This window comes from Alosa sapidissima, chromosome 19 (assembly GCF_018492685.1).
Source record: "Alosa sapidissima isolate fAloSap1 chromosome 19, fAloSap1.pri, whole genome shotgun sequence".
NCBI classification, from domain to species: domain Eukaryota; kingdom Metazoa; phylum Chordata; class Actinopteri; order Clupeiformes; family Clupeidae; genus Alosa; species Alosa sapidissima.
Window position 1 is genome coordinate 7,527,824 of NC_055975.1, and position 20,232 is coordinate 7,548,055.

Genomic DNA, 20,232 nt, shown 5'->3' on the forward strand with positions numbered 1-20,232 from the left:
TGCATATTAGAATGTTCCTACTGAAGCTCAGAGGCCAACCTAATGTGTCACATAATCTGGCAAGCCCATTTGGCCATCTATTCCACACACATTTATAATTATGTTATTATAAAATGAATAACATTGGCAACTGAAAGCAATTGAAAGTCAACTTTATTATGCACATTTAAGTCTACCTTTTATTAAGTTAAAACAACCAGGGCAAAATCCAAATGAATACATTTAATTAAGGGGAAAGCAATGTGAACTACAAATAATTACGTTGGCAAGGACATGGAGCATTTAAGGCATTTATTTGCTTGCACTGAGACAATGTTTCTCATACACATTTCCTAAGCCTTGTGATAGTAGCATGTGCTGCAGTGGCAGTCCGTGTGGTTCTGCAGCTTCACATCATAAAATGTCACCTGTAAGACATGAACAACATTTGTTAATATTTCAGCTTTTCTGCCGGTGCATTACTTTGTCTTAACTGTGAGAATAAATGCACTTTTTTTTTCATAGATAGAGTTATTTCTAGAAGATACATATCATACCGATTTAAATTCTCTGGCCACACAGCATGTTGCCTCAGAGGTGATGTTTTTTGGCACGAGCATTGTTCCCTTGGATCTCAGAGGAGTAGGATATGCTCTTGAGAAGCAGCATCCCATGCACTGATAGACTGGAGCCCCGGGCTTGGAAAAGATGGGGTTCTCTTTCAGTTTACACTCCTCACAGCCTTCTGAACAAAAAGGCAATAGGGTACATGAGGACATGCTTTAGCATTCTCTTGCATTAATCTGTAAGTGCTTTCAAATTGTACTGCACTCATAACAAAAAGTTTTCAAAAAGTTGTTTTTAAAACTTTGCATCATTTTCGCAGTGTTATCCCATAATGACGTTTTACTCTTTTGGAGTTTACTGCATGGATGGGTGTGCAATTTGTCAATATGGTTCTGTTGAAGCTGTTACTTACTGGATGCCATCTCGTTGTTGGGATACAAATCTCCTATCTGAACAAGTATTGATACCAGCAGAAGGGATGCTACACAAGACTTTGTTTGAGTAACCATGGTGACTATATCCTACAACACACATGCAAAGAGCAGTCTTAACGTCTTACTTCATACCAATACAAAGCAATTTCCACAAGTATGTGTTTGTCAATATAACAGTAAGATGAAAAAACATTACCTCTGGTCTTCACCTGCTGCTGTTGAGTGAGAGCCTATTCAGCACCAAGCAGTCCTTTTATACCAGTACCTTTCCTCTTGCAGATGCCTCTTGGATTAAAAAAGACCTTCATCCTCATGTTGCCAATGCTGTGTTCAGAATGACTCACTGACTGCTTTTCTGATTTATAATCCCTTAAGTGAATGAGAAATGAATACTGAACTTCAGTGGCAAAACAGTGGCTCATCAGTCTAATACACCCTTAATGTTGGATGGTTTTGATTACACTGATAACAGTCAAGGGCACATGCCCCATGAGGAGAAACCATGTATCCTGGCAACTCATGTTGTCATGACATGGAAAGGTTAATCTACCTGTTTTTTATTATATGCTATGATTAGAAATGAAGGTGAAAGTGAACTACCGGATGGGTAAAGATGAACACGTTCAAGAGAGCTATGAACTGAGCTGAGTGTTGTAAAAATGTGAATGTAATATAGTTGTTTTTCCTGTCCACCGTATACAATTAAAAGCCGAGTTCCCACTAGAAGTGAGTATTTGATCCCACATTTTTTTCAAACCCAAAATCTATCCAGCAGTTATTCTTTTTCCCATGTCATGTAGAAAATGTCAAGGATGAACTCAGTGTGCTTTTCCTTTTGTCGTTCTAATTAGGGGCCTAATGGTTTAGTCATATCCAAAGAAAACAAAGCAGACAGGCTGAGATTTTATGACTTCAGACACCTTTCTCTGTCTATAATACGAACAAAGTCCACCAAACTCATCTCTCATCTGTTTCTAGACTTTTACTTTCCAGATTACTCCTTGGCTTAAGTATAGTAACTTTTATTTATATGAACTCAGTGTGTTTTTCCTTTAGTCTTTCTAATTAGGGGCCTATTAGACATAGTCATATCCAAAGAAAACAAAGCAGACAGGCTGAGATTTTATGACTTTTATAGAGACACTTTTCTTGGTCTATAATGTGAACAAAGTCCATCATCAAAGTCATCTCTCATCTGTTTCTAGACTTTTATTCCAGATTGCTCCTTGGCATATAGTAAGTAACTTTTATTTATAAAGTTGTGAGACATGAGACAAAAGATGCCGGACGGAGCGTCGTAATCGCCAGCGTACCCGTGACACCAACACATACAAAACAGACAACAAACAAAATAGTAAAATAATTAAATAATAAAATTATTAATAAAAAAAATCCATGTTAAATTGGTTGCATCTAACCGGCTGATAAATGTCCAAGGGCAATGATGATAATGATGACTTGCGTAAAACGGCACACAGCTGTGTCTTTATAACAGACCAACGCGGAGGATCATTTAAAATTACTGGCAGTCTGCAGAGCACCGGAAGCACAGAGCAGTCAACATAAGTACATATGCATTGTACTGTATATTTCATTTCTTTCAAACAATACTAATGACTGAAATACTGTCGTTTTCACAAACCTTTTACAACAGACAATTCATTGTGACTTTAGTCATACTCTCCTGCATTGCAGTAGTCTTTTAAAGGCCTGTTTGAAGTACTCATTAAAGCTTGTATACAGCAGTGGGTTAATGAGTGAGTTAGTGTAGCCTAATCAGGTGAGAAAGTTAGACACGTGCTGCGTCGGCCGGAGTATCCCAAAGCCAACCATCAGCTCTTTCACAAAGAAAGGCAGCCAACAGAGCACAAACGCTCCCAGGATGAGACCTAGTGTTTGGGCTGCTCTCCTCTCTCGTATGGAATACAGTTGACTCCTTTCTTTGTCTTCCTCGAGGGTCCTCTGAAACGCATTTGGGCAAGGGCTGTCACTGTCTTTGTTGAGCACAAGCTCTACTGGTTTTCCAGGATTGGGCGTGGTCCTCGGGGACACACAGGAAAACTGAACAGCAGGGTAATGTCCATGAATTTCTCCGTTAGAACACAGATTTGTGGTGACACCTCTCCTCTGGTAGAGGGTTTTAGCAGCAATGAAGATCCTGCAGTACAGTACAAGGATAAGAGCCATGGGGATATAGAAAGCCCCAAATGTGGAGTAAATTGTATAAGTAATATGATCATGTTCAATGGTACACTGAGTGATACAACGATTACTCCTCCAAAACAATGGTGGAACTGAGATGAGGACAGAGAGAATCCACACGATGGTCACCATGACAGCAGTGAGTCATGTTGTCCGTCTGCACGTGTACTCTAGGGCACTGGTAATGGACCAGTGACGATCCGCAGCAATGGCGCATAAGTGGAGGATAGAACAGGTGCAGCAGATCATGTCCACACTTAGCCATGCCTGACAAACTACGTATCCCAGCATCCATGTTTCTGTGGCAATGTACAGAATATACTGTAAGTGGCATCACCAGTGTGGCTACCAAAAGGTCTGTGACCGCCAATGAGCAAATTAAATATTTGGCCGGCAGGTGGAGTTTCCTGGTAGTACAAATAGCTAGAATGACAGTGCAGTTTAAAAGAGCAGAGAACAAGGTCAAGACAATAAGAGGGCTCACAATCAATACTGTCCCCGTGTCAAATGGCTTCTGCTCCTGTACTGAAGAGCAGTTGCTAATGTTCATCCTTCCCAGTCATTCCAAACCGTCAGCAATGGCATCAGTCCTCTTGTGTGAACTTGCTTATTTTTCTCCATTGGTGTTTCATGTCTTGTGACCCTGTAAAAAAATGATGATAAATAATACATTGCAATTATGGAGACACCTTTCTCTGTCTATAATACGAACAAAGTCCACCAAACTCATCTCTCATCTGTTTCTAGACTTTTACTTTCCAGATTACTCCTTGGCTTATAGTAAGTATAGTAACTTTTATTTTTTTATTTTTCCTTTAGTCTTTCTAATTAGGGGCCTTAGACATAGTCATATCCAAAGAAAACAAAACAGACAGGCTGAGATTTTATGACTTTTAGAGACACTTTTCTTTGTCTATAATGTGAACAAAGTCCATCATCAAAGTCATCTCTCATCTGTTTCTAGACTTTTATTCCAGATTGCTCCTTGGCTTATAGTAAGTATAGTAACTTTTATTTATATGAACTCAGTGTATTTTTCCTTTAGTCTTTCTAATTAGGGCCCTATTAGACAGTCATATCCAAAGAAAACAAAGCAGACAGGCTGAGATTTTATGACTTTTATAGAGACACTTTTCGTTGTCTATAATGTGAACAAAGTCCATCAAACTCATCTCTCATCTGTTTCTAGACTTTTACACACAATGTGACCCTGTAAAAAATGATGATAAATAATACATTGCAATAGCAAATGTAACTAAATCAATATGAATGACATGACGATTTATATGTTAACCACTATTGTTGTGCTGATATAGGCCTATATACCTGTGTTGTACTTCAACCTCTCTGGTACATCAACCAATGCTAAGAGAAAACATCACTTCAAACATGCAGCCTTAGTCCAAAATAAACCAGTACTTCAATGTAAATATGATAACTTTCTTCGAATGTTCATGTTGTAGTTTTCACCTTATCTTACCTTATCTGTGTAACATTTGTACTGATTATGGCATCGTCAGCTTGTGGGGGCTGTCTGCTCACCACTGTAATTCTGCAAGGATGAAAGGGATAGTAAACATATTTCAACACAGAGGTTTAAATGTGCAGGCCAAGCAAATAAATATCATTTGCCCTGGTGATGGGTAAACTTGGAACTCTTTGAATAGGCCTACCACAATTTTTTGGCAAAACTGTAACCATACTTTGGTATAGATGTTCTCTCTCTGGCAGAGGAAATCAGTCCAAACATTTTCTAAACACAAAAAAACACCCTGAGTTCAGTCTATTCCTTAAAACAAACACATTCACATACAACCAAGAGTGTAAGCTCGCGAAACACTCTTCTACACAACACAACGAAATGGACCTCTTTGCAGAAGAGGATTTTCATTTTGCACCGCATGCATTCCCTTTCCCTGTAGAGCTGATGGATACTTTTACTGGGCCAGCTGCTCAATTTCACACTGAAATGGGCTATAAGACAGGCTGAACGATGGGATAAGGCACTTAAACCTTCAGTAATTGTTGCAAATGCCATATTACAAAATGCAAGTGAGTTGTTTTGTGCAACTCTGGAATCCTGTGTTGCTTTTCAGGCAGCCTTGGCTTTGATCACAGGGTCACTATTTTTCATATCACCATGTAGCAATATCTGTTCAGCCAGAGAGCCTGGGGTTCTGTGTCAAATCACCATCAATGTGATGAGCCGTCAATCACACTGACCTGTCAGATAACCATCTCCTCAGTTCCCAAACTGACAGATTATGCAGAAATGCATCATGGGAGAAAATGTCACAGAGAAAATTGTGGTGGCATATCAGATTTCGTTATTAGCAGGAATTGAATTCACAATTAGTGAGACCCTTACTGTGGGTGGTGAAAGACCTATTATTATTATTATTATTAAGAGAATAATTCATAGCCTAAGCCTACTCCACATATACTGTGCTATAGGTAGCCTATTCTCACTTCAGTTGATAAAAACAACACGAGTAAGCTATTTTATTTTCTGCAATAGTCCATTTAACAGCCAATCTACGCATATCCATTGAACATGGAGAATTGATAGAAGACTGGACAACATAAATCAAATCGTAATTATTATTTGTATAATCATATCATATCAAACACATGTCTAAACAAAGTTGTGGGAACCACAAAGACTAATCATTTCAACAAATATTAGCTTAGGTTGTAAACGCTGTGGGCTACTACAGTTTTTGTTGGCTATAGTAAATGCACCACGAAAAGGTGTGTAGCCTACCTTGGAGACCGGTTGCAGATTCAGATGATTAAATCTGCACCAGTTGTTGTCCTCGCCTCTGCCAGCCCTGCCAAATACGCTGAGGTTATTCCGATAGTTTACGACCAGGTTGCATTCTCCCAAGAAGCACGAGGTAGTCTGCTACTACATGCTATTAGATTGCTGTCCCGCAAGCATCTGCTGTCAGACTACGCAAGCACACGCGAGCACGCAAATGTTGGTTGGCTAATTCATAACTTTAAAAAGTTAAACCTCATCTTAGCTACTGTAAGCGATCAGTTTATTGTCGTCGATTAACTCACCCCTAACCCACCCCCTTTTCCTGCTTTCAGCGAATGCATGTGAAAGCATGGACCGTTTTACGCTCTCCTATCTACCGCTGACCGCTGGAGATTTTGTCTGTCAGCATTTTGCTGCACGTCAAGGATGAATGTGCCGGTCCCAAGTGGGACCACTGGGATACCGATTATGACCATTAAGATCATTGTATCTTATCTCTCCCTCTTGTCTATTTATGTGTAAAATAATTGCTTCATTCACTGTCTGCAAACAACTTATTCCATGCCTCTGTGAGCAGCATATGAACAAGGTGTAGAAATGAGATGTCACACCAGCAGGTCAGCCTGGCCCTGGACTGACCAATGTGCGCAAGCATGCACGCACACGCACACTCTCACACACACACACACATAGAATAATGTCTTGAAATGTAATTTATCATAGGAAGGGGTGGATACATGGGAATGTATTGATAGCCTTTGAAGGTGATCTGCATGGTTACCAGGGATGGGCAGAAATACATCAAAATGTATTTTCAAATAAAAGATCAAATACCCCTAATTTTAAGTGTATCAAAATAAATTACACAATACTGAATGCACACCATAAATACGTTTTAAACAGAGCATGAAATCACTTTGCAACTCTTCCACATCTGTCTAATCTATTCCTTCATCATGCACACTGACTCTTGATTACTGTTGATTAAGTAGTGTTTGGGTACTGTGTACACTAAATGGGGTTATATTGATGCAAAGGGGCATATATATGGATGCTGCATGCGGCAACCTTTTGAGCAATGTTGCACATAATGCATAACCATAACTGATGGTTGAAGTTCTCAAGACTTTACAAGGAGACTTTGTGCACATCCCAGGTGCTGAGCAAAAAAAATAAAGTTTTTTATGAAAAAAGTTTGCACACTCCTTGGTAGTCTTAGTAGATAACATTATCTGCCAAATGAGAAAATAAACTAAAAAAAAAAGAGTAACAAGGAGTGTGCAAACTTTTTTCATAATAAAGTTCTCAAGAACCAAATTTCTCAAGAAACTTGAGAGAGGGGGTGTATTGTGTGTGGGAGCAACCTACAGATTTCTCATTCATCACCTTCCTGAATCTTAATATTCTGTTCACAACAATCTGGACAAAAAAGTCAACACCAGTCAGAGGCTACATTCATTGTTTTGCACTTTTATGATGTCATCACATCACCAAAACGGGGGGCAGCCGTGGCCTACTGGTTAGCGCTTCGGACTTGTAACTGGAGGGTTGCCGGTCTGAACCCAGGCACAGCTGAAGTGCCCTTGAGCAAGGCACCTAACCCCTCACTGCTCCCCGAGCGCCGCTGTTGATGCAGGCAGCTCACTGCGCCGGGATTAGTGTGTGCTTCACCTCACTGTGTGTTCACTGTGTGCTGTGTGTGTTTCACTAATTCACGGATTGGGATAAATGAAGAGACCAAATTTCCCTCATGGGATCAAAAGAGTATACTTATACAAAAGTATTGGTTTTACCAGGCATATTTGGCAATATTTTTAAACTACAAAAACACACAAAAATATTTTGATACAAAATACGAAGCCATTTTCTTCAACCCAATAAATACAAATGACAAAATATATGTATCATAATTACTGCCCATCCCTGGTGGTTACCCAGGTTTTGAGGCTGAGTTTGCCAGGCAACTTTGTCAAATGTAGCCTCAATACGTTTTAGTAGTCTGCTATATTTTAATTACACTGCAATGTTGCAACATTCCACCAGCTGCTAATGTGTGAATTTCCAGTTCAGGTGATGTTCCAAAGCAAATTTCTAGATCATGTTCATACATGAAGAACTCCTTCTGTAAATTAAATACTGTATCTCCAGCTGTAACTAACTATTTAAGCTCTCTTGATAAGTAAATGAAGATTGTAAGGGCCCAGTACTGACAGGGGCCCCCCAGAGATCATAATTATTGTCTGTCATAGGGCCCAAATTAGCAGTGCCCCTGGTAAACAAGATGTGACCATATTCTTCTGATCAGTAAAGTAAGATATCACCAAAGACTGAAAAAGCAGGGCAGGCCAACTGGGAAAAGGGGGACGGGCCCTATGAAAAGGTGCACCTGAATTTGGCTGTCATCTGTGCAGACTCTGGCTCTAGATCGCAGCAGAAAGTCCCTATACTCAAACTGTGCATGGCTCCAAATTTAATATGGCAGAGGATTTTGCTTAATTTATAGAGCGGAAGGAAGCCAAATAGTATTTCCACTTGGCTTGGGGCATTGTGTTATAGAAGTGACACAAACTAACCAGACTTCATAAATGGGGAATATGATAAAAGTGAAATCACACTAAACACACAGCATGTGTGTATATAAAGTACATGATACGATGTGGCCATGAATACACATTGAGAGAATATCAGAATCAGAGTGATACCAATTAATTAAAGGTGCTCTAAGCGATGCCACGCGTTTTTTAGGCTAAAACATTTTATGTCACTTACTGCAAACATCACCTAACCAACCGCTAGCTGTATGTGTCCTGAATACACTATAAAAAAACGCGATTTCTGTTGACAGTCCAGGCTCCAAAAATGGCAACAAAAACAACCTGGGCAAACCTAGCCCATAAAAACATAACAAACTGTTCCAGCAAATCACAGACAAGATGCGCGTTTAGGAGAGTTTCAATTGCACGGGAGCAATCTCACAAAATGGAGGAAAGTGTCTGGCTCCCCTTGGGACTTGGGGCCCCATTAGTGAGCAACTATTGATTAAAGGTGTAATTACATATTGTCTGGGTGAAAAGCAGGAGGAGCAATCCAATATCATTAACAAAGGCTGAGAGGATAAAGCTGAATACAGTCCTGTTACTTACAGTAGGCCTATGTTATAATCTCAAAGCCAATTTATAGGCTATCCTATCCTTGGTCAGTTTAACTTTCTGAATCACAATGATCTACAATATGCTGGCAGTTGCTGGTTCTGAAAAGCTATTCGAATCCAGTGTAACATTTGTTTCAGCAATGGTATGAAAATAAAACAATATGCGATAGGGAGAAAATCCCTCAGTTATTCTACAGACAGATTCTAGAGTTGGGCGCTGTGGAAATTAACTTATGAATTTAGATTAGACAGTTGCCATCAGTGATTCTGGATGACATCGCGTCCATTGACATTTGAACTAAACACGAACAAAAACACCAAAGAGCGAACTCAAACCCCTCCCCAAGATCCTCTTCCATTTCCTAAAAGTCCCATCCCACCCTTTCGATGACTGGCTGGAAATGTTTTGTTATGCTTGGGGGACAGGCTTGCTCCACTTTGTTTGTTTCCAGTTCACAGAGCCAGGGCTATGTACGAAAACTGTTTTACAGTGTACTCACAGAATTGGAGCTAGTGGATTGTGAGGAAATATTCGCTGAATGTAACAAAAAGTGACACGGATTAGAAATTGCTTAATATCTGATGGCACCTTTAACTCGAATTTTGGATGATCCTTAGAAAGCCTGAAATGGTTCAGTATTTTAATTCACAATGATATTATAATACTAAAATTATTCAAGGCCTAAATTCCTTTTCTGACATACCAACAAGTCTGGTTCCAGACCCAGGTTACAGGCCGGGTGGAGTGACTGCTCCCTCCCTTCGGTACATATGGTGTCAGAAGTGGGATGGCGCTCTGACTACCATGCCAAAGAGCTGGCTCTTTGCCGTTGTGGTCAAGCAACACCCTGGGGTAAAGGTCAGGTTTGGTACCCTGGAGACCCAGGTTCAAGGCCGGGTGGAGTGACTAATAGTATAATCTATACCAGCTATTCTCCAACAGATCAGCATCCTGGCTCACCTCCAGCCATGTTGGTTCACAGCACAATATTCAGACAATCAGACCCTGTCTTACACAATTTGTGATACAACTTTTTATGCAGGCCATGGTTCTTTCCAAATTGGAATTGGAAAACTCGTCTGAAGAAGGGTGATTACCTGAAACGTCAGGGAAAAATAAAAAATAAAAACAAGTGGGAGCAGTAAACCCTGGTTGAAGCGGACTTTTTTTTTCTCTTTTTTGTCTTTCCAAATTGGACTATTGCAGTGCATTGCTAGTTGGCACACCTGCTTGTGAAACCACAGCAGATGATTCAGAATGCAGCTGCGTGTCTGGTCTTTATAGCCAAACAAGATACAGAGTTACTCCTCTGTTAGTTACTCTTCCTTAGCTTCCTATAGCAGCCAATATTCAATTAAAATCCCTCACTCTGGACTCACAGACAAACAAGCCTGCCTAACAAGCATTGGTCCAGTGTAAGGACAGGGGGCTTGAAAAACTGCACTAAGTGACTCTCACACAGGCCGACTACTGAGCAACTCTCAAAGTCATAGCATTTCACAAAGGGACATATACAGTAGGCCCCCAGCCTGAATGTCTGATCATATTAAATTTCTACGTAAAATGTATGTTTTGCATTTTGTGTGAAGTCCTTGTCTAACGTGTGCATCAGTGACAGGGGCTCTACAAGCAATTTTAAGCTCCCTGTTAGAATTTTTCACTCAGGATCTTTGCATTTGAATACCCATTTTCCCTATGAATTCTGAATTGTTAACATAATGGGTTAACATAATTGTTTTCTGCTTAGAACGTCCAAAGTGTGCCAGTCCTACAAGTATGCAGAAGTGGCATAACAGATGTACTGCACTGTAGGCCTACTTCATTTTCAGGTATCTGCACTTTACTGGAGGCCTATTTATTTTTCTGCCAATTTTTACTTCCCCCTACATTTGAACAGAAATAGCTGTATTTTCTACACCTTACACATTCAAAACAGGTTTGTTACTTTCCTATTAATGCTTAAGGAAAGTTATTGATTATTTTATTTCATGTCATTGCGCCTTCCAGATATAAAGACCAACATCATGGATAGTGGTGCAATTTGCAGGAGCCAGGGTGCCAAAACAATGGTTATGTGATGATGAAAGTGTAAATGAATGATTACAGGTAGGTTAAGAAGGCTAGGATACTTGTTACTTCTATACTTTCAATACATTTCAGACTGCATACTTTGTGACATTCACAAAGGTAAACAAGTTGAAGCAGTAGGCTTACTTATACTTTTACCAGGGTCTTAACACAGCGAGGTCATCTATAGGTTTCAACTTTTAAAGTGTGTACTTTTTACCATCTCTGCAAGCAATCAGTCTACATGAGGTAGTTTTTTTTTATAGAATAAAAGCAATAAATAAAAATAAATGGAAAATAGGGAGTAAAAACAAGTCTAACATAAGGACATGAGACATGTTGGAAATCCAGTCTCTAATAGTTGCCTTTCATTTTTTGTGCACTTTTTTTATTACTCTTTCATTTGTAAACAAAAAAGCATTTGGCTTATAGTAGCTAACTGAAAAAAGAAATGGAGTGGGGTTAATATCTAGGAGACGGTGCAATTGTACAAACTTCTACTCGATGCCTATTCTGGATCGTAAATAAAGACGGCACTGCATATTTTGATACAATGATTCCTCCTAGTGGTATATTTGCTCATCGAGAATGATTTGTTACAAAGCTGAAAAAGGTAGTCCATGTATATGGGTGTGAGAAACCCCGTAGATGGGAAAAACTCGCGGCGTGAACGTAGCCGCCATTTTACATCCTCCAGAGTGAAAGAGTGGAGCCGGAGCAGCGGCGGGGATTTCGACTCTTTTTTCTCTTCACGTTTCCCTCCCATTCAGTACAGTTCAGTGGTCTATCATCAGGTACGATAAATACTTATTCATTGGTCACATGTGCTGTTTTGTAGCCATCACCAGCCTTCGGTTATATTGTGTTTTCAAACAAAGTGGGAACTGGTTGGGACGTTTCTTCAGACCGGCTTTTTGAAAATGGACTCCCCTATGTGGCGGCACGTTGGCAAACTCGTTCACAGGCGAAGCAACTTGCCATTCACCGTAGCTGTGTTAAATAAATCATGAATGCAGGTGTTTAGGTTTGTTGAAGCACAGATGGTCTTAAATTGTTTGCACCAGAAGGTCATGTGGATACTGGAAACTAGGATAAGTAAGCTAACATTAGCAAGCTAGCAATACAGTTTTCTAACATTTGCTAGGTGGCTAACGTCACATCAGCTTTCAAACTTGGTGAAGTCGTTCTGCATTTCAGTGGCTAGTTGACTGGGGTGGTGTTTGTGAAGTTGGCCCGTGAGATTGACGCGACAGTGACCAAGCTTGTGTTAAGATGGGTTGTTTTTCTTCCAGACACCGCCTACTAAGTAGTGTTGCACACGTAGTTAGCTCGCTATCTGGCTTCCTTGCGCGTCTAAGTTACGCTCGGTAGCTTAGTGGGTACGTATGAATTTGCTAACGTTTGCTTGCAGTGGAGCTAGTTTTCGTGTCTTAACGTTATCTGTTTGCACTGCCTATCGGATGCTAGGGTTAGGGCTTGTAAGAACTCTGGCATGGTATGTGATTGCTTTCGACAGTGAGGAAGAAGAATTGTCTAGCTGTACTCAGTAATGGTGTCTAACTTGGTGTGAAGCAAGCCACACGCTCAATAAAAATGAATACTTAGCCAGCGCATTAAAGCGAATTTACGTTAACGTTAATTGGATTAAAACCTTGAATAATATTAGCGAATTTGAAAAATGTTGGTTGGTACTAGACCTCAGTACTAAACGGCCGTCGTATACCATGGGTATCCCAAAGGAACTTTAACTTGATATAGTATGCACTTACCTTAATTTATGCATTAATAACATTATTGTGAAATGATAAGCTAGCAACTTTGGTAGCTAACATTGCATTGTGGCGCGGCACATGCTCGCTAGCAAAGTAACGTTACCGGAAACAGTGCTAAAGGAACACGTGTATTAGCAGGCAGGGCTACAGCCGAACCCTACCCCGTCATATGCCTCTGTCCGAGCGTCAGAGACAGGGCAATATCAATGACTTCAGCGTGCATTCACGAATTGTTGGTATAATGCTAGGTGTTCTCAAAGGTTTTTTTTCTGGAGGTAGGTTGAAATATTTATTTGTTATGTTTTGACTGACCACCATGTGGGTCCTGTACAAGGAGGCACTTATCCCAACAAGTTAGGAAACATTTAACGCCACAACTGCAAACAGTGGAAATTCTGCATGTTTTGATATGTTTTCAAATTTGCCCAATAAATGTTACGTACTGTTAGAAGGGTTGTAGATGCATGTAACTTTGCATTGCCCTCAGTTGGGTAATGGGTCAATAGGTTATTCCTGTGCGCCTCAGCGCAAGTATTCTAACCGGATCTGGATAGTCAACACCCCTGCATGGGATCAAATACATAGTACCTCGCTTTAATATTGTCCAGTTTTGGATTAATTTGGCTCATTGCATCTGTGCAGATCTGGAGACATGGCCACAGAGCATATAAATGGCAACGGTACTGAAGAACCAATGGAGACCACTGCTGCAGTTACCCATTCAGAGCACTTCCAGACTTTATTAGACGCTGGTTTACCAAAAAAAGTTGCAGAAAAACTAGACGAAATTTACATAGCAGGTAAGGCCCACTAAACATTCAGCTCAACCACATTCATTACCATATTTTGTTTTTGTCTAATTGCATGTACTCCAAGATGATATCTTGGAATAATGGAAATTTTGACTTTCAAGCAACTTTTTGTGGTTTCCTGTCAAAATGGGTACTGCAGTATAAAATTTAGAGGCAAAATGATGAGTGCTCAGTAATGTTAAACCATGGACATGTACTTATGATCCGTGCATCGTCAGAATTTCCCTGCGTCTCAGAATTTTATCTCGGACACACTGGGTTTACTGAGGGAACTGGACGAGGTGGTTGAGTGAGTAGTCCACTTCGTTCAGTCATGCGGTGGATGCGCTGCATGTGCAGGTTTTCATAAACACACAATGCAAGCAGCTGTTAGTGGCTGTAATACAAGACAAGTTAGAAAATGGAGGAACTGGCCAATGTAAAGCAATTATTTGTGTGTGAGCAAAATTCCCCCGTAACCTATGTTTAGCAGTCGTGGACAGTGCTTCAGTTCAAGTCTCGTGTTCACCTGAATGTATATTTTGCCAGTGACTTTTCCAGCCCGTTAATGTGTTCTGACTTCCATCTCAGGCAATGTGGAAAATGTAAGCACCAGTTCTTGGTTAAACACTGTCTATATGATGGACATCAATGGCCCACACTCATATAGTTTGTTTCCTTTGTATGTGTCTCTCCCTCAGGGTTGGTATCACACAGTGACCTAGATGACCGCGCAATCGAAGCCTTGAAGGAATTCAACGAGGAGGGTGCCCTGCAAGTACTACTGCAGTTTAAGGATAGCGATCTCTCACATGTTCAGGTAGTGTATGAACTTAGGCCCAAATTACCATGTCTTCTCAAATATGCAGCTTTTTGGCCTTTCTCACTGGCAAATAGTGAACTTCATTTTGAAATGTAATATGGATTGGAAGGATAGGATTCTTTTCGGTTAGCCTAAATGATGGGGCTCTGCCCTTTTTAGTTTTTATTGCTGGGTCATTCTGGCCAGTTGGACTTCTGAGAACCATCAAGATCTTGCCAAAGCATCAAACTCAAGTAAACTTCTAGTTTTGTCATAGCAGTTTAATTTCAAGTATTAAAGCAAGAAAGGGGTACAGGAATATGCAGGCATGTAGACATGGTGTCAGTATTTCCCTGTGTTTCTTCATTTTATAACATGTGTATTCTTGTTTGCTTCCTTGAACAGAACAAAAGTGCCTTTCTGTGTGGAGTGATGAAGACATACAGACAGAGGGAGAAGCAGGGGACCAAAGTGTCAGAATCCAGTAAAGGACCAGATGAAGCTAAAATAAAAGTAAGTCCAGTGTTTTTTAATGTGACTGAAGAATTTTGAAAGAAAAAAAAACAATGAAAAAGAAAATTGATTTTTCAACATGTTGGATGTTAGTGGCAGCACTATGAATGTAAATAGTTAGCACCTGCACATCAGTCTTGGTTATATATTGTGATGTGCTAAACAGATTAATCTTCTCAATGGTCCTAGGCTCTTCTTGAGAGAACTGGTTACACGCTTGATGTAACAACAGGTCAGAGGAAATATGGTGGTCCACCTCCAGAGTCTACCCACTCAGGAGCACAGCCCACCATTGGCACAGAGGTGAGTAAGCGTAGGAGTTGAGGTGATTACACTTTCATTACCAAACACATAAATTGTGCAACTGGGGACTATCCTTGCTGATGTTTTACAGTAAAGATCTGACAGGCTAGCCCTTTCAGTTAAGTTTTTGTGTTCTGGCACGGTAAAATACTTCATGTTGCATGGAGCTTGACTCTTGCTCCCTGTTTTCTTTCCTTTAGATATTTGTGGGGAAAATCCCGAGGGATCTCTTTGAGGATGAGCTGGTCCCCCTGTTTGAAAAGGCAGGTCCCATCTGGGACCTGCGTCTGATGATGGACCCACTCAGTGGCCTGAACAGAGGCTATGCCTTTGTCACCTTCTGCACTAAAGAGTCTGCCCAGGCGGCAGTTAAGCTGGTAAGGATTGTTTGTGGCACAACAGTGGGCACCGATGTGTAGTCTCCATTCGCTGCATGTTTTGAATAAAAGAACATGGGTGGTGTTTTGATGACTGACCCTCGGCTGTGTTTTGATCCTCTCTAGTGTAACAATAGTGAAATCCGACCTGGCAAACACATTGGCGTGTGCATCTCTGTGGCCAATAACAGACTGTTTGTCGGCTCCATCCCGAAGAGCAAAACAAAAGAACAGATTGTGGAGGAGTTCGCAAAAGTCACCGGTAAGCACTGACTTAGTGCAGGCTACACAGAATCAGTCATGATTGCATTATGACCAGTGTACATTCATGTTCAAGACTTAATAATAATCTACACTCAACAAATAAAAGCAAAGTGTTTTATCATCTGTGTACACTGAGTTTAATTCATGATTTGTTGTTTTCAAGATATCTGTTTTTTTGTTTTTTTTTGTGTGTGATTTTCTCTGTTCCTCATTAGCCTTTTGCCTCTCTTATTTCTCCATACAGAGGGTCTTAATGATGTCATCCTGTACCATCAGCCAGACGATAAGAAGAAGAATAGGGGCTTCTGCTTCCTGGAGTATGAAGACCACAAGACGGCCGCACAGGCACGGCGCAGGCTCATGAGCGGCAAGGTCAAGGTCTGGGGCAACGTGGTGACTGTGGAGTGGGCGGATCCTATTGAGGATCCTGACCCTGAGGTCATGGCCAAGGTGAGGGGGTCAGACAGTGATGATAATGGTGCATATGTTTGCCACCAATGTAAACATTTTAATTGAAATGCATTAGGCGGTCTGTGTCTGATTACTGTGTTTATGGATCGCAGGTCAAGGTATTATTTGTGCGAAACCTGGCAAGTACTGTAACAGAAGATATACTTGAAAAGACATTCAGCCAGTTTGGTAAACTGGAACGGGTGAAGAAGCTGAAAGACTACGCCTTCATCCACTTTGAGGAGAGAGAAGGAGCCGTGAAGGTGCCTCTTTTTTTCCCCACTCTTGATCTCAATTGCATTGATGTAAATTCTGGCTTTTTACAATTTTCTTGTCTTGTCCTCTAGGCACTTGCTGACATGAATGGCAAGGAGCTGGAGGGAGAACAGATCGAAATTGTTTTCGCCAAGCCCCCAGACCAGAAAAGGAAAGAGCGCAAGGCGCAGAGACAAGCAGCCAAGACACAGATGTAAGAAAAATCGGATGCTGTCAGTTACATTTAACATGGTTTGCTGACTGATCTGACAGTTGAGAAGGAAGTGAACTCTAATTGCAATCATATTTCTCCTCACCCCCAGGTATGATGACTATTATTACTATGGTCCCCCACACATGCCTCCCCCAACGAGAGGCAGAGGACGGGGTGGACGAGGAGGCTACTCCTACCCCCATGACTACTACGGTTACGAAGACTATTACGATTACTATGGCTATGACTATCACAACTACCGCGGTGGCTATGAGGACCCCTACTATGGCTATGACGACTTCCAAGCCACAGGTCGGGGCAGAGGAGGGCGGGGTGCCCGTGGGCCCTCCATGTCCCGGGGTCGAGGAGCCACTGCCACGCCCAGGGGAAGGTCCACCTACTCCCAGCGCGGAGGTCCTGGAACCAGCAGAGGAGCACGTGGCTCCAGGGGAGGGTCCCAGCAGAGAGGCCGTGTGGTAGGTGATTGCGGACTACTTTGGGGAGGGGTGGGTAAGCATGAGGTGATGAGTGATGGTACAGTGGAGGTAGTTCCTAATGTAAATGCTTTTAACTGTTTATGGCAATTCATGGTTTGTCCGTATGTCTTTTGTGAGTTCATAGGAAGCTCTGACTTGGAGTCTTGTGATGTTAAGGTTAACTGACGTCTGTGGAGCATTTGTATTTAGTACGTTTTCTTGAGTTTTTGGTTTGTTGCTGGTGTAAAGTAGTTGTCCCACTCATTGAGGCAGGGAGTAATTTCTGGGCAGTAGAACATTGTAAACCATCTCGGAGCTTTTGTAGACAAAAGATGTTTGGTGGACTGTGGTGTGGAAGTAAAGTTAATCCGCATGCAGACATGCGGCGATTCACTCATTGCTTGTATGTCGCCTTAAAAGTTGAGATTCATTTCACTTTGTTGTACTGCCAATGTTTATTTTGCCTATAATTGTTTTCATCTTTTGTCACTACATCACAGCTACTCTCTTCCTGTCTGAATGCGGTTTTAGACAGATACAGTTGATTGCCATTTATAGTTTATGAAATCATCCTGGCCTGGACAGGTGTTTGTTTTAGGCTTTGAGATTTGGCTTTTATCTTTGATCTGTTATTGAGACTTCCCTTATCTCAACAACTATATTTCACTCTAATGACCCAGCTATACTAATTTAAACTTTGTGCTCTGGCTATTTCTCCTCATTTGTGCATACTTGTTGAAGGCCCCATGTGGAAGGAATGGACCAAAGGTTTGCATTTGTGGCTACACTAGCATGCTGTCAAGTCCCATAGACCTGGAAATTCACCCTCTACATCATTTGGTCAGTTGAATGTAGACAGTGCTCATTCTGGGAATGTCATGTTAGTGGGTGTTGTCCACATGCATGTCTCCAGAGGTTTGAATCTAGGGCCATGTACCTTCCCAGGATAACCCATGACTAAACAAAGTTAGGTGCTCATAAGGTGCTCAGGCTCTGTATTCAGAATGTCCGCCTATACGTTTCTTCATTTGTCTGTACCATATGCAGCTTGTGGTGGAATTCCATTGTTTTCATCTCTGTGTGGTCCATTGAAAGGTAGTGTGATCAAAGTAGGAATCGGATCAGGATTCTGACTTTCTGTGTTTCTCTTCAGCAGGGAAAAGGGGTCGAGGCTGGTCCTGACCAGTTACTATGAAGACTGACTTGTTACATGGGGTTACACCGGAAGCTGCCAATGATATGATGGTAAGGTCGACGCAATGGTCCAATGATATTCCAGCCTTACAGAAGCATATCTCCCATACTGCCACCCTACGAATCAACGGAAATTCAGAAAGCAACATGCTTGGACTTACTCTACTCATTGATGGAAGCCTAGCATTTAAAACATGATATATAAACATGCCACCCTCTGTCAAATGCCCCAATGCCCCCAAGGATGCCATTTTAAATCATTGAAGTTCAGTTATCCTAAAGGATACTGAAATGTCAAATGAATTTTGCACTTTTTGTTTTTAAAAGTTTTTAAGTTTGAAGTGGCTCAAAGGAGCTTGATGCTATTGTATATTTTTGTGCTAATTGCAATTTTATTGTCCGAAATATCCATGTTGATCAAAATTGATACAAATTTTAAGAAAGAAAATAGGTAATTAAAATCTGCAGGTTTTTGGTGTAACCACCTTGCATGGATAAGTCAGGCATTCCAGGAAAGTGGTTCTTTTCAGAACTTGTCTTTAAAGGGTTGGTGTACTACCTCAGTACAGAGGATTCAACTACCCTGCCTGTACTGTAAATAGGGAAACTTATATTGATGAAAGCAAGGCTTGTTTACCATTTAAATATGCACAAAGGCAGCAGCTAGGCAGATGTACTTAATGTAATATAGTCATTTAGCTGTTGCCCTGACACTGCGAACAGTCTAACTGGGCATGCAAAATCTCATATGATGAGCCTAAACAAGCCTTGCTTTCATCGTATTTTTGAACTGAATTAGCTGCCTTGCTTGTTCAGCTGTAGTTACTGGTGTATGATTGTATAATAGTTTGGAATAAGATGTTACTTTTTTTGTAATGGCTTGAACATCACAAAGGCATCTGAGTGCTTTTGAAAAAAGCCCTGCAGTGTCCCTTTTCTCCTCAGCCAGACAGGTTTTTACTTTTGGATTTTATTTTACGTTTTCCTACTTAGCAGTGGAGCATTGTGAGGGTCACAACAACCAATTATGTCCAGTACCATTAAATCATCCCTGTGTGTTGAGGTTTGAAAATCTTAATCATGAACAACTGGTAAACACACCCACGCCTAAGCCAACTGCCTTTTGGTTTGTATTGGACCGACAAGAGGCCTGAGTTTTTGCCTTTGGTTTAATACAGGCCTGATTCAGTTGACTGGTAAGGTGTAGGGTCATTCAATGGAAAAAGGGATGCTGCAGCTATGGTTTCTATTCCATGTTCTTTAGCCAAAAAGGAAGACTGAACCATACACCCGGTTTTGTACACAGGTATTAACTCCCTCTCAATAAAGCTGTATCCATACAACCTTTTGAAAAAGATGTTAGCAGTTTTAAACTATTGTTGGTGGCCAACAACGTTTTTGCATTCCTGCAAATAAATGTTTTATACTGTAAAATGAGGTTGAGTGTAACTTATTTTTGTAATAAAGTTGTTTGATTTTTATCTGTGTCCCAAAACTGTTTACTGTGGTAGACATTTAACAGTTTATTTAAAATTCCCATAATGTGTGTGATACTGTACAACTGATAATGTTGAAATATTTTATACAGTAATTTTCAGGAAAGCCTTAATGGCATGGTTGCGAATCATTTGTATTGAATTTGTGCGGTTCTACTTG

General features: G+C 40.8%; 2 protein-coding genes and 1 pseudogene across 4 annotated transcripts; 1 reads left to right on the forward strand and 2 right to left on the reverse strand.

Moving 5' to 3' along the window:
- Window positions 1-157: 157 nt before the first annotated feature.
- cga (glycoprotein hormones, alpha polypeptide) lies at window positions 158-13,153 on the reverse strand. Its single transcript, XM_042072850.1, has 5 exons — window positions 12,935-13,153; window positions 1,177-1,349; window positions 959-1,067; window positions 537-721; window positions 158-407 (listed from the first exon to the last, which is right to left on the reverse strand). The coding sequence occupies exons 3-5, from the start codon at window positions 1,053-1,055 to the stop codon at window positions 333-335; spliced, it is 357 nt and encodes a 118-aa protein (XP_041928784.1). The 5' UTR covers window positions 1,056-1,067; window positions 1,177-1,349; window positions 12,935-13,153; the 3' UTR covers window positions 158-332.
- On the reverse strand, window positions 2,150-6,318 carry LOC121693435 (annotated as a pseudogene).
- On the forward strand, window positions 11,811-20,057 carry LOC121693433 (heterogeneous nuclear ribonucleoprotein Q-like). 3 transcript variants are annotated; one of them, XM_042072847.1, is made up of 12 exons: window positions 11,811-11,959; window positions 13,580-13,737; window positions 14,430-14,548; window positions 14,936-15,043; window positions 15,233-15,346; window positions 15,547-15,723; window positions 15,850-15,985; window positions 16,232-16,437; window positions 16,551-16,700; window positions 16,785-16,906; window positions 17,016-17,382; window positions 18,536-20,057. In XM_042072847.1, exons 2-12 carry the CDS (start codon window positions 13,590-13,592, stop codon window positions 18,575-18,577), a joined length of 1,689 nt encoding a protein of 562 aa, XP_041928781.1. In that variant the 5' UTR covers window positions 11,811-11,959; window positions 13,580-13,589; the 3' UTR covers window positions 18,578-20,057. The 3 variants fall into 3 exon arrangements, with proteins under 3 accessions (XP_041928781.1, XP_041928782.1, XP_041928783.1); XM_042072848.1 differs by having other exon boundaries at window positions 18,539-20,057; XM_042072849.1 differs by lacking the exon at window positions 13,580-13,737 and having other exon boundaries at window positions 11,814-11,959.
- Window positions 20,058-20,232: the final 175 nt, after the last annotated feature.